This window comes from Triturus cristatus, chromosome 5_1 (assembly GCF_964204655.1).
Source record: "Triturus cristatus chromosome 5_1, aTriCri1.1, whole genome shotgun sequence".
Lineage (NCBI taxonomy): Eukaryota > Metazoa > Chordata > Amphibia > Caudata > Salamandridae > Triturus > Triturus cristatus.
The window spans coordinates 804,541,230-804,558,862 of NC_140587.1; the positions used below are offsets into that span (position 1 = coordinate 804,541,230).

At 42.6% G+C, this 17,633-nt stretch overlaps 1 protein-coding gene across 2 annotated transcripts in view; it reads right to left on the bottom strand.

Moving 5' to 3' along the window:
- Positions 1-4,833: 4,833 nt before the first annotated feature.
- The window catches only part of LPIN2 (lipin 2), a 560,786-nt gene continuing 547,986 nt past the window's right edge, over positions 4,834-17,633 (bottom strand). For both annotated transcript variants that reach the window (XM_085605827.1, XM_085605826.1), the window contains exon 20: positions 4,834-7,116. In XM_085605827.1, coding sequence (XP_085461953.1) covers positions 6,972-7,116 — 145 coding nt within the window. In that variant the 3' untranslated portion in view covers positions 4,834-6,971. The remainder of the gene's footprint in view (positions 7,117-17,633) is intronic.

Sequence of the window (17,633 nt, forward strand, 5' to 3'; positions counted from 1 at the left end):
TAAAGGGGATGATGGATGGTTTTTGTATTTGTCATCCCGAGTGGGACGGATATGCTCAGACGTGAGTCCCGTGCTCTCCATGCCACTGGAATTAAGCTATCCTAGCTGAAGAGGGGTGAAACCCCGAAACCGGTCCTAGGATGCTTGTTTCCAGTTCAGGGAGGTCCTGGCCTGGCAGTTTGGGCTGGACTGTTCCCATGGAGCACAGGGCAAGACTGATTTGCATATGGCTGGGTCCAAACTGGAATGGCATGGCAAAAAAACGATGGATTTAGGGCCAGATCTCTGTACTGGGGTGAATGTATGACATTGTTCTGCATTCTGTCCATCAACAGTTCTTTTTGCATTTTTTTGTAAACATGCACGCAGGCCATCTTTCCATGCACACATCGAAAGCCCCCTCCCCAATAATTCAACACTAACTTAATGCTACAGAAATCGCAAAGAGTAACCGTCCAGAAAGACCCTAGGAGAGTGTCTGTAAAATAGACAGGTGTCATAGGCGATGAGAAACGTGTCGGTAGTGAAGTCTGTAATATCTACCGCCTCCAGCATTTCTATAATTTGTGCTTTTGAATTTTAGGCAGAAGTCTAGACTGTTTCCTGATGACCTCATCACTCAGCAGACAGCATGCAGCGAATCGCAGTAAAGCAGGCTGCACGCTTAGTCACACTGGTTCTCTTGGACAGAAAGGGACATTACTGCTGAACATGGCCTTTCTGTGCCTGGTACTTCCAGCTGGTGACACCTTTCAGGTGCCCTCAAAAGCACATTACATGCTGGCTTCCTACTTAGTTCTTGAAATAGAAAGTAATACTGCCTTTAATAATTACAAAATGCTGCAACTGTCTTGAACGGTTGAGGGAAAAAGGCTATTCATGAGCTAGGTTTCCGTTTAGGTCATTATAGGACATGGCTTTGAGTAAAAACAAATTAATGTGTTCTATTAAATACATGAAAGCAATATTTGAAATAAACATAAAACCACTGCCAAAACAGGTGGTCTGGGCGGGCACTGGTAGCCTATTCCTTGAATCTAGCTTCAATGTCATATCTGCCTGCTTTACCATATTTGTAAAAAAAACAGAAGAAGCAATTTTATACAATCCCGTGACCCTATACCCTCAGAGAAGTAGCTTTCTGAGAGGAGATCTGACGTCTGAACGTTTTATGTGGCACAACGTACACGGGTTAACAGACACTACACTGCCACAATCACAAAAGAATAGACAATTTGAATTGAGTGATAAGGAATGCAAGTCCCTCACTATATAAGAATCGATGCAGTATATTAACTGGGTCTAGGAGAGAAACAGCTATGCCAGGGCATTCCAGAAAGAGGTACCAGCAGCTGTAAAAATAAAAAACAAGCATTGGCATAGCCAATAGGTCACGCCTTGGAGACCTTATAAGTGTTTAGCCATGCAACAGTTGCATTACTAAATACTTCTAAGGTCCCAAAAGCGAGACCTATTGGCTATGCAAAGCGGCGTGCGGCCCCAAAAGTGAAAGTGATCGCGATCACGATCACACATCAAAGCGGCCGCGAAAGTGAAAGTAATCGCGATAAAGCGCGGCGCGCACCCACGCACATGCACTGTAGCACTAGGTTGGCCTGGTAGCACTTTTTGGAGCCCTCTCAATAAGTCTCGCCAGACCCGCGCATGCGCTGAGTCAGGCGAGACCTAAAAACTGTGGGGAACCTGTGTAAATTCAGAATCTTAGAAGGAACCACAATTGACTGAAAGGGGGCATTTTAACCATGCAACTTTCATAGGGACATATCCAGCATTGATATGATTCAAGATGATCCAATGGTTGATTTCAGTTCTAGGGAGGGGTCTCTATCCCCGTGACCCAATAATCAGGTGTTCCAAATAGTTAATTTCCTAGACATCATTAATTCCCAAGCATATGGCACAAGAAGGGATCAAAAGTGCCTTGGGCCGTCAGTGGGTGAGAGGGAAGTGGCCCTTTTTAGAGTTTTTCAAGTTGTTACTTTGAGTATTTGTACAATTTCTATTTCATCTTATTTTGCCTGCTTTGTATAAGTTTCTTTTCACATTGTGTAGTAAGCTAAAGTGTATTTGTTTGCTGAAGCACTTCTAAAATAACACTAAACGGAAGTAAAGGAGGGGAAAGCTGTACAATGCGGGGTGGCCTGTTCATCAAGGAAAGAAGGTTCTACAATGACGACAAGAAAATAAGTCAGAAGGCTTTATATTAGGTAATGTGTTCAGCCCCAGTCCTCCGGCTATTCTATTTAACATATAATACATGGTTAAAGTTACTTTTGACCTAGTGAGCTGAGATATGTTCACAGGACTTTGAAAAAAAGACAGCTATGTTTTGAGAAAAAGAAACCATGCTAACAGTGGTATCCTAACGCCAAGCAACGAGTAGATCTGCTCAGTTCCCGTTCCTTGAAGGATTTTTTTTTTTTTTTAACAAAGAAAAAACAAACCTTTTCTGGGGTCCGCAAAGTGTTCCCACATGCCCTACTGTGCTCAGTATGGGGGACTCCATGTCCCTGGTGGTCTTTAATCCTACCTACTCTGTGTTCACTGCTCAGCTCAGCCCCCGGTTCCCTGCCACTGCTGCTACTTGTTTTCTTCTCTCCGTTTTGTAAAGCGGCAGAAGTTTTATTGCCCTCCGAGGTGAGCGCGCTCTAGATGGCTATATTAACAGCTGACCGGGGGGGCAGGGCCTTTGAGAAGTCCTCGAGCACTTAAGACACTACTTACGTCCACGGGGAACAGTTGTTTGATAAAAGTACCGACAAGGTAACGTTTTATTCTTTCTGTGTGCCAAATGAGGGAAGACGCAGAGAAACATTTCCCTACATCAACACACGTATTTTCCAAGGAGAGCCGACGTCACTTTTTAAAAACGGATGCAGTCGGTTGTGATGTGCTCAGGTAGTGAGAAGCCCCTTGCAGTAAATACAATGTGCCAGCGCATGGGTGAGATCGGTGCTGTTCACGCCTACGCCGTTCTGTGCTACGAAACCCTCTTGGGTGGAGCTCGTGCCACAAGGGAGAACAAACAAGTAACGGACGCAATTATCCCCTGTCCCGCTTCTCGGAAGCCTACACCTGTTGAATGGGCCGGAAGACGGGACGGGAGTGCTGGACGGACGAGTGGAGAGGCTCGTCACAGCGCGGAGAACGGGGCACTGCAGACAGCGTCACATTCCTGCCCCAGAAGGATAGAAAGTTTCGGGTAGAGAAGTATTAATGTTCCTTAGACCAATGCCCAAATAAAGTTAATGAAACTTCCCTGTCTGTATTTTCAGTATTCCTTCCTGATAAAAAATACCTATTTCTGCAGCGGGCGCAGTTGTAAGCGGTGCAATGTCCAGTTAGCGCCAGCATCTGCCTGTTGTTCCACATCATCTAGAAAAAAAACTCTGGATAAGTGTTATTAATCGCACCGGATACATCCCACGTCACACCGTATGAGGCTTCACCAGGTGAAATGAATGCTGACTACCCCTCGGGGGCTGTCTCATTGGCCTGGTGCCCCCTGTTCACCCTCCACCTCCATCTGACATTTCTAACAGCTTTTTCATGGTCTGGATTAGGTCTCCAACCTTTTTTGTACTGGAGTTACTTATGCTCAAAGAAGCGCATTGACAGCTATTAATATTCCTAGTGTTGTATAATTTACATTTTTTATATAGCGCCACTTTACAAAGATTGCCAGTGAAGCGCTCCTTCCTTTTTCTCTAAAACCGCAGAACAGTGTTCACTTTTGCTGCTCTGCCGCTGGGCCTCTTCCCCCCTCTCTTTCCTCCTCTTCCTCTTACTCCGTCTGTCTGTCTGTCTGTCTCGCTCGTCTTCACTTGCTGAAAACCATAACTTCCACAAATGGCTCTCTTGCCTACATTCCACATGCTTTACTTAATCTTGCATTCCCTATTACTGTCTGCTATTTCCAGGATGTTGTTACTTTTTTTTTGTCCAGGTAGCATATCACTCTGGACTCCCCTCCCTCATAACCTATTTCCCAACTCTAGTTGTCTAGCGCCTCGAGTCATACCAATGGAAATAGCGCTATGCAAATATCTTCACTCCACTGCATACAAAACAAGCATTGGCATAGCCAATAGGTCTCGCCTTTGGGACCTTATAAGTGTTTAGCCATGCAACGGTTGATGTTGTTGCACCAAGGGTATTGTGCTGCATAACTAAATACTTACAAGGTCCCAAAAGCGAAACCTATTGGCTATGCCAATGTCTTCAAAAAGGAAATGCCCATGCAAAATGCTTGTGAATACCCATAAATGAGTTCATTTGTTGGTGTTTCATGCATTTTGTAAGGCAATCTATCAAGATCCCGTCAACCCCCTTTCAGTCTTTAAATTAAACTTATGATAGATATCCAACGAACATAGATCTATGACTCTCTTAAGTGCACTTATAATTATAAAACTCCACATATCCAGTTTCAGTGAATCAAGGTTCGGAACTTAGAATCGTAAATGCTGTTTCTGCACGAATAATGTACACTTTAGTTAACAAATTATTCTCTGAACCAGGCACATAGTAGTATCAAAAATATATTTCATGATACAATACAATGGTACTATTATAAATGTTGGAATTTAGAAATATGGGGTATATGCTGCTAAATGGTGATTCAAGCCTGGGATGGGGGGAGGAAGCAAGAGAGATGCTAAGTTCTGCCAACAGGCTACTGTTCTGGTTAATGCCAAATAAAGCAAATACTAGCGCTCAGCTGCCAGCTCCAATTTAAGAGGTAGGGCTCTCCTTTGCAAAACTGGATACAAACTCCAAAAGCGAAAATGAAAAGTAAGAGCACAAATCATATAAATAAATACGATTTATTTTGTAAAGTATAACTCAGGACACTTATTTTAAAGATTTTCAAATAAAAAATTCTGTAGGATGTTGCGACCCAAACACACTCAAACTAAGCCAGCAGACGATCAGGCAAAACTTGCAACTTCTTCAGTTGAAATTACTTTGCTGTTACATAGAGGATAGAAATCCAATCATCTCCTTCATTATCAGCATGGACACAGTGCCCAATATCCCAACTAGTATATCACTTGAGAGAACAGAACGTCCATTTTCAGTGGCTTGATATCTTTATCTTACACGTGCTGAAAAAAATCCCACAAACAGAGGTGCTGCCCAACATAGTAAATGTAAACTGCCATGCTGTCTATTTCCGAAACAACTGAGCCATGTCTAGCGGACCAGCAGTGAGAGACCGCCTCTCAAGAAAACTAGACCTTGAATACTTGACCAAACAGTGTACATTTACAGCCACTAAAATGTGATAAAGCAAATTTAAAACTTGGGAAATCAGGTTTTCCAGAGTGAGAATAAACAGAATATTTCAGAACGCAATGAAGTTGAAACTATTTTTGCAGTGCCCTCAAGATAAGAACCAGGAGTTAGGCCCACTGTTAGAGAAGGTGGAAGAGCTACACCAGAGGGCTGCACTGTGATCCTACCCATGAGGCTAAACTCGATAAGACTTGATGAAGATAAGACACAAGGGGCATGAACCACATAATCTGGAACAGCAGACCCAATTGAAGAACACCTTAAAACAGGGGTGTTCAAAATGGATCTGAGCATGCTGAGTACAAGCCAGACGTTCAGGTCAATCCCTAACTAGGTTAATGATATTCATTTAGATTTGGTGCATGTAAATTTGTCTTCAGTGTCTATCTTGAAAATCTGGCATGGATCTCGCAGTACTGGGTCAAGACTGGATCCTCCTGCATTATGAATACATTCAAATATTTAGTGTACCTCTGTCCTTTCTTTGAGAAATGATATTCTCAAATTAGTTAAGTCTAAATGTAGAATCAGTGTTTGGGGTAGTGCAACAAGGCTTGGAGTATGGGAGGGGGAAGCAAGGAAACAAAGTAAACACATTATAGGATTTCGTAATACAAGTTTCATAGGATTCTGCTGCAACCACATTAAATGTTGCAAAAGAACAGAAAACGGATCAGACACTAGAATCCATTAAGGAAACTAGTTACCTTGGATGAGATGAATACAGGTTGTAACCATGTTGTCAATCTTTTGCTTGAGGTTGACCATTTTAACATACCCCTCAAAAATGCACACAAAAGGAAATCTTTACCATATTGCCACTTTAGTCAGCAGATTCCCATTTTTTTATCAATCAGGAGCTACATATTCACTGCCACGCTTTTGGTAATTTATGACAATGCTCATCCCAAATGTCCGGGTTTAGGTTACTTCAAGGTGGTCTAGAAATTCTTGATCAGAATTTTATTTAAACCATCCAAGGATTAAGATCACAAAAAAAGTTACAATCCTATGTGCAATTCTCAATGAGAATTCATTTCGGAAAATTGTTCACCAATGTTTAATTCACATAAGCTGGAACCTGAAACTTTTTTGTTTTTTATTGGGAGTGGGGGATAGAGGAGGATTATAGTTCAGAAAAGGATATAGCTAAAAAAACATGAGTCCAATAAGTGCAATGAGGTATTTTTCTGGTTACTAATAATCTTTAGAAGTAAAGAATTGTTCATAATTGGCTTAGAGTAAAAATATTTGATTGTTTTATGTTACCTGAGGAAAATTAACTCTTATCCCAAGAGTGAAGCGAAGTTGAAAGCAGTTGTACAGCAAGGCAGTGGATATGCTGCATAGATACTGGCAACAATATATTACCCTTAAAATAAAAGAAATCCAAAATAATATGAAACTGCCACGTAATACACCTTTTGCACAACGGTGCTCTCTGAGAAGAAAGGAACCAAGTCTACAAGGCTTTTCTTTTCTGCACCGAAATTAGATGGGTATAGAATGGATGAGGTGTGAAGTGTGTGAGACATGTAAACAGGCACCGACCTTTACAAAATAAAACACTTATGGTACAGACAAGCTAATGTTAATGAAGTCACAAAGGAGTTCACATTGGACCATCAGTCCTGGGTAGTGTAGACTGAAATCTAAGTTATTTCATCCAAGTTACAATCAGGAATTGGTTGTCTCCAGTAGCAAAATGTGCTAAACTCTGGGCATACAAATGCGCAACTATTTTCTTTAGTGAGCAGTGGAAAGAGATGGTCCACAAGTTCACTCAGCCTGCTGTATCTATAAAAGAGAGAAAAAAACAGTCGATTTAATCTGTGACACACAGGCACAACTGAACATAGATGTATCAGGCAACAACGCAAAAAGGGAAAATATTGAAAATAAAGCTGCCAGGGCAAACATACATACAGCTTCAACCACAGTTACTAGTTAAACCTTACATGTCACACGTGAAAAATTGGAAAACAATTAACAAACATGACAAAGCAAAATACAATTACATTGTGAACTCAATCACTCTCAGAACTGAATATGTAATCTAGCAGAAAGTTAAAACATTTTATTTCAAGAAAGCTATAACAAGCAAACTCCTATTCAATTGCTGTTAACCTGAACAGTCAATTGCTAAATAGCAATGATTGCCCACTTCCTCTGTCTGTTCAGCTCTAGTATCCTGCAACTAACAGAGGTATTTTGAGGGGTAAAAGGTGCTAACCATGCAATTAATACGATATCGACATGCAGGTTTATAGTTACATTTCCTATCGAAACAGAATATTGTTAAGGCAAGTATAGATTTATTAATGTTAACTCCACATCTAAGTACATACATTTAGTACATTGTGATTACTTTTGTCATTTTCAAATCTGTGAAGCTCCATCAAGGGGTTGGAGGGAACTATTAAAAAAATGAAAAAGGGGGCGATATTCTTATTTGCGAATTACTTTGGCACTCTAGATAATGAGGGCATTTTCTTTTTTAGTTCAAGAGGTAGGGGGTTATGATCACTTTCCAGCTTCCATTCTACCTTCATTGTTTCAAACTTGGTCCAGTCAGTGATCTTAATCAAGATATAATCAATTACTGATTGCTTGTTATGGGTATTGCATGTGGGTACATTGGAAACTTCGTTATCATAGGAATCACGTGCCGAGATACGCCCTTCAGTAGAATAGAAATGGGCCAGATGTTTGCCTTTAGTATCTATCCTTGGGAATGAGTGTCTTATTGACGTGATGCCGCAGGGAGTTTTCAATTCCATTAATGATTCATCGTCATTTACCCATTCATCTATCCTGCAGTTGAAGTCTCCGCAGATAGGCGGAAAATACAACGCTTCCTCAAAGCCCTTTACAAGGAGTGTGAAGCCTGCAAACCTTTTCTGTTGCATATAGATATTTATTATTCTTAAGGATGAATTATCTAGGAGTTGGAAATTGACGACTTGAAGATTTTTGTGTCATCTGATAATTTGGATGAGATGCATTTGTCAGTGTCCGTTGCCATTACTTATTTTCTCCAGCACTTTTGTGAATTCGGAGTATTGATGTAACCAGGAAGAATCAAAGGAGATGAGGTCCATGTTTCTTTAAGTATTATTAAATCATGTGATGTTGGGAAGCTGAGAAAGCCACTATCACCCATTTTTTGGGAGACTCGCACCATAATCCAGGAGATAAAGCAGTTTGGTTCCCATGCACTGAAACCATAGTCCTGATTATTGAGCAAGAAACTAGTCAGTCTGAGTTGGTCTGGTTCAGTGACCCTAAATTGTATGTTGCTGTGGGCGTCACCTCCTGAGCTGCGGCGTTCACTTTTATGTGGCCACCTAGTATTGCTCCTTATCTTAAATCCGCTGATAAACTGTGGATAGTCTTTTAGCCTGGTTCCAATTTCTTATTTTCTGCTTCAATATTGGATATATGACTAACTTAGTTGGTTCTGACTTGTTTCTATATGAGAGTACTTTCATGGTATTTTTAAGTCCAGTGGGTGTACGATTGTGGTTCTCCAGCCTCACAATTGGTTCGAGAACAATCCTTGTGGCTGAAAAGGAATTTGCTAATGGAACAGACCTCTGCATATAGTCAATTAGATGTGTGCTACCTGTGCCGACTAAGATGCAACTGCTAGTGCTGCCAGAACTACTTTGGAGGCATTTTAAAATCTGTAAGCCATTCATTTTAACAGCATTGTTGCTGAATGTATTGGTGAAACATTTGTAGGTTTTGTTTCTCAGTGACTTTCTTCCTTCTTAGATGTTGGGAGTAGGTTTTAGATAAGTAAATTCCTTGCGTTCTTAATCCAGTTTGACACAGCATGGTCTATACTTTCATGCCACCTATCTTGAGGCACAAATAATTCCTCTGAGACACCAGTGGACTTGGGGGGCCTGACCATTCTGTTTTCCCCACTTGTGCCTTCAGGAGGTATCTCCTTCTTTCCACTACCTGCGGATTGGTAGGTAAAAGGCCTTTATTGATCATTCACACGTTGTTGATTTTACTCACAATTTTGCTTTTCCCATTAATTGCGAACACTTTGGGAATTGTTTTTCGTGTATGCAGCTTGTTTTCCAGCGGGCAGGGTGTGGAATTGATATGGGTCCATTTGCATCAACAATAGTCAAATTTTCTTGCTAAGTTGGTTTGTCTGAGCTCTTGGATTTACTTTCTCAGTTCCCTTATTTCTCCACAAACTATCCATCAGTTACACAATTTCTGGGCAGTTGTTCGCTTCTCTGCTAATCATCTGCTTATTATGATACCATGTGTAACAGTTAATCCTATAGTACTAGCCAGAGCCATCTGATTCCATGTCTTTCCATGCATCACATTGAAAGGCCGGTTGTTAGGCACCATCAGTCATACGTCCTACTTAATGGTCAGATTTGTCGAGTGGAGAGAATTACTTTGCACTGTCTGTACATTCTGATGTGTGCTGGGATGAAGGCATGGAATATTCAAATTAGAAATCTGATGCCATGTATGATTATTTAAAAGCTCTGCACCATGATCAAATAGGCTAGCGACTTTGGATAACGAAGGTGGGCAACCTTGCTCGGATGCTTCCCCATAGCAACATGGCTTCATCGTTTTCCCTCCAGGTTCAGGTGCTAATACTCAATCTCACGGCTTCGGAATAAACTCTTGTTTAGTCTTTCTTTCCTGCCAAGTCTTGCTGCCATAACTCTATTTAGTGTACTGTTTTGATTAAACGGCATCTGGTCCCCTTTGAATTTTAGGGTTAGAACCTCTTTTTGGATATTATTGGCAGTTGCGGAGATTCGCTTCTCTACAGCTGGAAAGACTGGCCGGGATTGAGGATTTAGTTTGACAGTCTCTTTAGGGATGACAGTATATTTTCCAGAGTACTGGTGAACATCTCCCACTGAATGGGACTCTAGGGACTTTGAAAAATACACTTTTGTAACTGCTTCAACACAATCCATTGCCAGATCTCCCCTGCATGCAGTATCCACAAAGCTATATGCATCTATTGGGGTCCTATTTAGAGTCTATAGCTTATCAAATAAGAAGTGAGATGGTGAACTGGAAAATTCTCCTGTGTCCCCCGACTTCCGGAAGGGAGTATCATCTAGGAGGAAATCCAGAGATTTAGTTTCTAATGCGAACTCCATTGTCATACGGGTATCACCCGAGGGGTGTATCTACGTTTTACCAGTCTTATCGGGGGATACACCAACTTTGCCCATGGGCGTCTAGGATCTTGCCTTTTACTTCCTTCCTTTTTAGTTCTCGCTAGAGTCAGCGCATGCGCTGCTCTTGCGAGACATTTAGTAGCTGCTTCAAAAAGCGCTACCTTGCCGGCCACCAGCTTGCTAGAACGCGCGACGTGCACAGCACTTTTTTCCCGTCGCGTGCGCACAACTAGCGCGTTACTTTTACGGCCGCGCGGCCAATGTTTGTTTTTGTTGTTGCTCTGAATGTATGCTTTTTGTTGGTGTATACTTGTACTTTGAGTTCACCAGTTCTGTTCTACTGTTCTCTGTATGAGCTGCTTTCATGAATCAAGCAATGGATACCAAATTCATTTTTTGCATCCAGTTTCAAATTCCTTCACATTTTAAAGAACGTTTTTCATTTTTCAAGTTGTCTGTATTTGCAATTCTGCTTTATCGGTCTTCTAATATTTTTTAAACAATTGCGGACTCCCGAGTAGGTGTTGATGGTCCCCAGGTTAAAGAACCACTTGCCTAGATAACATGTACACTTAAATTTGCACTTCACCTCCAGTTCTCATGCAAACATGGTTACTGATGAAACTCTTGCCAAAAAAGGGAAGTCTTTTCTGGCATGTTTGTAAAATACTCACCAATCAAGCTCTCAACTAAGACCCTTTGTTCTGCTAGTGTTTCTCCGGTTCTCCCATTATAGTAAAGTAAACAAGCCACCACCTACAGCCCTTAGTGTTAAGTGTAGGATGCTGCTTATTAATGCATGCTGTAAGTCCTAACTGATTTGTATAAAAGAGAACGCAGACAACCATGGTTTCCATTTTCAGTCCATCAAAGGCCAAGACATTTACTTAGCCTTTCAACTAAAAGACTTATTTCCTGGAAGCCAAATTCCCAGTTGAGATTTACGTTGGGTCGCAGTACAGAAACACTCCCTTCCAAAACTGTTGCTGCGTACAGGTTACTGTACATGTGCTTAGTTAGTTTCTTTACTAGCTCTCTGAAGCCTCTGCTGTTTTCATTGCTATTGACTAATCCATTCTCCTCAACGGCTTGGGTTCCTCCACGTGTCCTTCAGTGGTTCTCTTCCCGAGAGCTCACAACAAATGAAGATGTTATCTTACCCCATTCTCTCTCGTTATAGGGTACTAGAGAGTTCTGTCATGTCACCCCCTCCCCCAGTATCTCCTTGCCTGCGAAAAGTAGTTAGGCGCAGAAAGGACGTATTCAAACCACTTGACTATAACTATTGTAAACATCACCACACCCGATATCCTCTCCCCTCTCCTGTCAGATTTGCATGCCATAATCACTAGACTGGATGGCCCAGCACCACTGCAACCACGCGCATTTAATTCTGATAACATGCCACTCTTTTGTGTACCCATTGAAACTTTTGCTGTCCCTCTCATTCATCGTAATATCTAGAATCATCACAAATTGTGCTTTGTTGGCGATGACAAACTTGTTGTCCTAATGAAAATACAATCAAGGGTGTCCAATACCAACTAGACTTATGAATATGCTGACTCCTGGCATCAGTACTCTCGACAAATGAGTCTGGAATCCGTTCTAGCGTTGAGTTTCAAAGTGACTTAAAAGATGTGCAGGTGAGGACCTAATCTGTGTATTTAATTGATTATAATAAGATAGCTTTTCTTTTTTGTGTGTTCTGTTTGTAGTCTAATGTGGTAACTGTCTTTAATTGCTGGTTTCTCTGGCTCACTGTTTCCTTTGTACAATTATGTGGCAGTGAAACACTTTGGTGAAAGGGAAGTAGGTTCATTCTCACTAAAAGTGTCCTACTGAAGTAAGTCAGTAGGCTTATTTCTTGATCAATGCAGGTTTTGCAGTAATTTCACTGAGCATCAAGGACTGTTGAATGTGTGGTTCTGGTAGACCTATTTGTACAGCACGATTTTGTATTGTCTCACAGCACTCTGTCTCCTGTTCCTAGCCTCCCTGATTTCGAGAATGGGTTCATGATTTTTAACATTAGCAGAGTAATTGTCGTTTCATCAGGTGGGACACTTGCTGCTAACATGTTGATACTCGCTTTATAGCATGTGTACAGGGTTGGAGTGTAGGATATTTTCTCTAATGTGTATTTTGGATTTCCAGTTTTGTGCAGTGCTATTTTGAACACGTTCAGATCAAACAATATCACATCCCTGTTCAGTGTTAAATGCGAATGTTCGGTTTTGTTTAATTTGGCCTGTGAGCGGCTTGGTTGAAGTTGAGTGCTGTTGGGGGACACCATGATGGCTCAAACATATCTCTTATATTGTGTGTGTGTGTAACGGACAATAGTGTGCAGAAGGTTGTTGAAGTTATTCCATGGAACATGCAAATGAAAAAATTCCATCCTCCAAGTTAGTCCTAAAGTCAGAGTCTCCCGTCTACCAGCTCTTCTTAAGTCTGCTACTCATGTGACCAACATGTCCTATTGCTTTGGCCCCATCACTCGTGTTGAAATGGTGAGGAGGAGCCAATGTAGAGTCTAAATGAATCCTTCAAAACTTCCTGCATAAAGCTGGGCTTTGTAACCCTCCCCTCATCCCCCACCACACCCCAAATTAACAAGCATTGGCATAGCCAATAGGTCTCACTTTTGGGACCTTATATGTATTTAGTTATGCAGCACAATATCCTTGGTGCAACAACAACTGGTGCATAGCTAAACACTTAGAAGGTCCCAAAGGCGAGACCTATTGGCTATGCCAATGCTTGTTGTGATGTGCTGGCAGTGGCCTCTCCTACACTGGTTTTGTCTGCAGGTATCGATATACCTCAGCCTCTTCCATGATGACTGTTAGGTCAGCGAGGGTGGTAAGACAAAATCACGTAGGCTGGATAGCTATCTGTAGTGCCGTTCTTATGGCCATTAAATGGGTAAGCAAAGGTCCTAATGTCTCTCATCGAACCCTGGAATCTGCTTTTTGATGACAACCTGGCCCATACCTTAACAAATTTATTGGTGTTTGATGAGAAGTTACAGGGGAGACCGTGCCCACATTATTTTCACTCTTCTCATTCATCTCTTTTGCCTCCTTGCCTGCCTTCTGTCTTTTTGGGGTTTCTGGACATTTTCGAGGCAGCTTAGGTCCAACCTGTGAGGCTATAAAACACGCTGGGGTCGGACGCTAAATGAAAACTGACAAAAAGCTAATGAAAGCTGGGGTCAGTCAATCGTCTGCTACCCTTTTGTGCCAACTTGCTAGCTGCCCTGCAACAAAATCCTTTAATGCAGTCTGGATGCCGAATAAATATTAGATATAAGAATAAGTGCAGGAAACGGCAAAAGTAGCACGGGCAGGCTACACCGAGAAATGTACAGGCAAATGTATTGACATGGAATTAGCAAATCACAAAGCTGAGGCAGAAGAGCCTGGGCAGCCTAGGGTACCTCTCAAATGCTGCTAAATTCCATCAGGCCCCATTAGGCATTACTAGAGCTGTAGAGACTATTGGGGGGATGGCAATAAAAGTAATATAGTAATAACAGTATAATATTTAAAATACAGTCGCAATACTACAATGCAATATGATATAAAAGTGCTACAAGTGCTTGCAGAATGTATATAATGCAAACATGCTGAGCAAGGGCAGGCAGGATATAACAAACTCAATCACAAGGTTACTATGGCCTCAGGCCTATATTGCTTTGTGCACCCCCTCAGAAACGCTACGGACGCCTCGCTTCTCTATCTCCAGGGGCAGGAGAGGGAAAAGCAAAAGAGAACACAGAGCTCCACCGCAGTGCTGCTGGAAGGACCCCGCCATCTCTGATGACAGACGAGACCACAGGGCAATAAAACGAAGGAGAGGATTCTGAGGCCCTCACTTGGGAAAGCGAAAAGCAATGAGGAGAACCTGGGCAATGCTAGAAAAAAGAGGACAGGAGCGCAGAAGAGCAAGCCACGCCTGCAGCTACGTTAGCTGCTTCTGTATCAGTACTCCACAGCCCTGTAGTGTCAGATGCCTTGTAGGTCGACAGTCTCACAGACACAGAGGCTGCACCTAGTCAAAAGGGTGACGAACTAGCTGGACTTTGGTCTACTAATTTAGTTCAGAGAGCCTCACAAAAGCGGATTGTGTATAAATCCTTGGTATGAAATCGCTCAACTGGCTCCCATTTGAGGCAAGGATCCAGTTAAAAATTGCTTGTATGACCCCTAGAGCACTACACTTCAATACCCCTTCTCTACCTGACAAATAAGCATGAGCTATCGGGTAGCGCCCGGCCCTCAAGGAGCACCAACACTCTGCTCCTTAAGCCAAAGAAATTCAAAAAACTGAAAACCTACTAATGTACTTTCTGGAATTCCCTACCTGTTGAAACAAGACTAATTCCCACAACTTTTGCCTTCAAAAGTAAAGTGAAAGCTCTACTGATGAACCATACGTTAAACTAGAAGCTTTGCTCCTTTTGTCGCCCTGCCTGTTTTTAGCTGACTTTGTTACCACCCACCATTATGTCATTGTTGTTCCTAATGTATCTTGTCGTAACTGCTACCTGGCCACTGTCACGGCCTAGTGTCGCCCGCCATTATGTCATTGTTGTCCCTGATGTATATTGCCTTAATTTTCTCAAGCAGCTATCGGTCTGTGTCTTTCGCAACCCTCATGTAAAGCGCTTCGATACCCGCTTGGGTCATGTTCGCGCAATGCAAAACTTATAATTAATCTAAAAGGTCAAAGCGATTTTGGGGTCTAACCAAATGATCCTTCCCTCCTCTTTCAAGGAATTGGGGATGGGGTTGAGCAATGAACACAGGCGGGGTGAATAGATTGCCCAATGTGGAAAAAAGTCACAAGTTATCAACACCAATTTATCTGGAAAAAAGTGTTACAGGGAAGTTGCACCAAAAGTGCCTGAAACTGACTCCTGCGGCAAACCGAGGTAATCAGAATTGGGAGGATAGTCAAAGTCAAGACACGCAGCGAGCAGTTATGCATCGTCACAAAGGGCATGCACACGAGAAACATTTCTTCTTCACTGTTATCACATGAAGGGCTTGCTAAGTATTATTTTAGCAAAAAAGCGAGTGGAGTAATTGATGCAAACCCTGTAACAGAGTTGCTAATGTGTTCTTGTATAAAAATTTAATAAAACATGTTGAAAAAAAGAAAAAAAAAGACCAAATTAAGGTCACAATGTAGAAACAAAAACGGTTTGAGAAGAAACGTATGCCAACCTTTTTATTACCCTAGTCACAGTATGTGATTTAAACAAGGTAGGCTGGTCCGGCAAACACAGACAGAAAGGATAGACAAACAAACGTTTATAGTACCCACTGCAAGACCTTGGAGGGCCAAAGGCAAAACAAACAAAAGAACATCCAACAGCTTGGCTTATTCAGAGTCAATCATGTGAATATTGCACTAGGTCACAAATCTGTCCCACTGCGTGGAATAAATGGACTTTCTGGAAGGGGGTCTGGAGGTGAGTATTACATCCTCCACTTCAGGTGGCAGATCCAACACAGCCAACTACCGGCACTCAATCTCCACTCATTGAGGGGTAGTTTGTGCAGATTTAGGTGATGGACCCTGCCCTGCTGCTGTGAAAGAAGATCTTCTAGAAGTGGGAGCCTGATCGAAGGTCAGGTGCTCATGCTCAGATGTTCTGGGTACCACACCCTCCAGCCTCAAGCTGGAGCCACGTGAAAGACTAGGGCCTGGTGATTTCTGATCTTTTCACAACTCAGGGAAGGTGAGGCAGGGGTAGGAAGGCGTACAGGAGTCCTGTGTTCCATCCCCGCCAGAATACATCTTAAGGGTTCTCGTAGATACTCCAATGTGCAAAAACGTTGAGACTGCGTGTTCTCAAAGGAGGTGAAAAGATTTAACAAGGGTTCTCCCCACCGTCGAAACATGCCCTGTGTCACCTCTGGATGTAGAGGCCATTCATGACCTGCTTGATGCCACCTGCTTGGATTGTCTGCTTTGGCGTTCAAGGATCCCACCAAGTGGTTTTGGATCAGGGAAATGCCATTACGTTCCAAACAACTCCAGAGATGCTGAGCCTCTACGTACAGGATCCAGGCAAGCTTTCCACCCTGCTTGTTAGAATACTACACAGCGTTGTTGTTCATGAAAAGGAGCACAAGCCACCCCATGATGGATGGCAGGAAGGCCTTCAGCGACAGATGAATGGCTTGCAACTCCAACAGACTGATATGCATCAAGACTTCAGTCTGCAAATAGAGTCCTCTGATTGTCACCTCCTGCAGATGTCTTCCACAATCCAGTTGTGAAACGTCTGTCACCACCATCAGCTTTGAGTGGGGAAGGGAGGGGATAAAGCCACTGGCTCACTGCATTTGAGCAACCACCACTGCAGATTCCGAGCCGTCTCTTTAAAAATCTGAATGGCATCCAATAGATCTCATTAGTGCTGGGCCCACTGGAAGTTCAGATTCCACTGCAGAGTCCACAAGGGCCAGGAAGATGCAAGAGGCCAAGAAGCTTCAAAGCCGTTCTCATTTGAGATTCAGGACCACGGCTTAAACTTTGGGATCATAACGAGGTACTCACTGTGGCAGAGGGCTTTGGACTGCACTAAATCCAGAATAGTTCCAATTAATGGCAGCCTCTGTGGAGTCAAGTGTGACTTCTGCTTGTTGACCATGAATCCCAACAATGTCAAGAGGTTCAGTGTCATCTGGAGGTGGCCTACGACTGACTGTGGCAAACCTGGCTTTAACAGGTAGCTCAGGTAGGGCAAAACTGGTATTCCTCATCCTCGGGCAGCAACCACCACCATCCCTTTCATGGACACCCGAAGGGCATTGGGGAGGTCAGAGAGCACTGCAAAATAAAAATAAAATGCTCCTGGGTCGACCTTCAGCTGCAGGCAACATCTGGGTTTCAAGGTTTCCATCAGGTCCCCAAAGTCCTTAGCAGCCAAGATGTGAGCTAGCGTCAGAATTTTTGATTTGTTCTTCCACAGGAAGCATTAAGGTGGAAGGTCTAATGTAGGTCGGAGGCCTCATTCCTTTTTCTGCACCAGGAAATAGCTAGAGTGACAGCCATCTCCTCTTTCTGAGACCCTTCTGATAGCACCTCTGAAGAGCTATACTTGCACCTCCTATA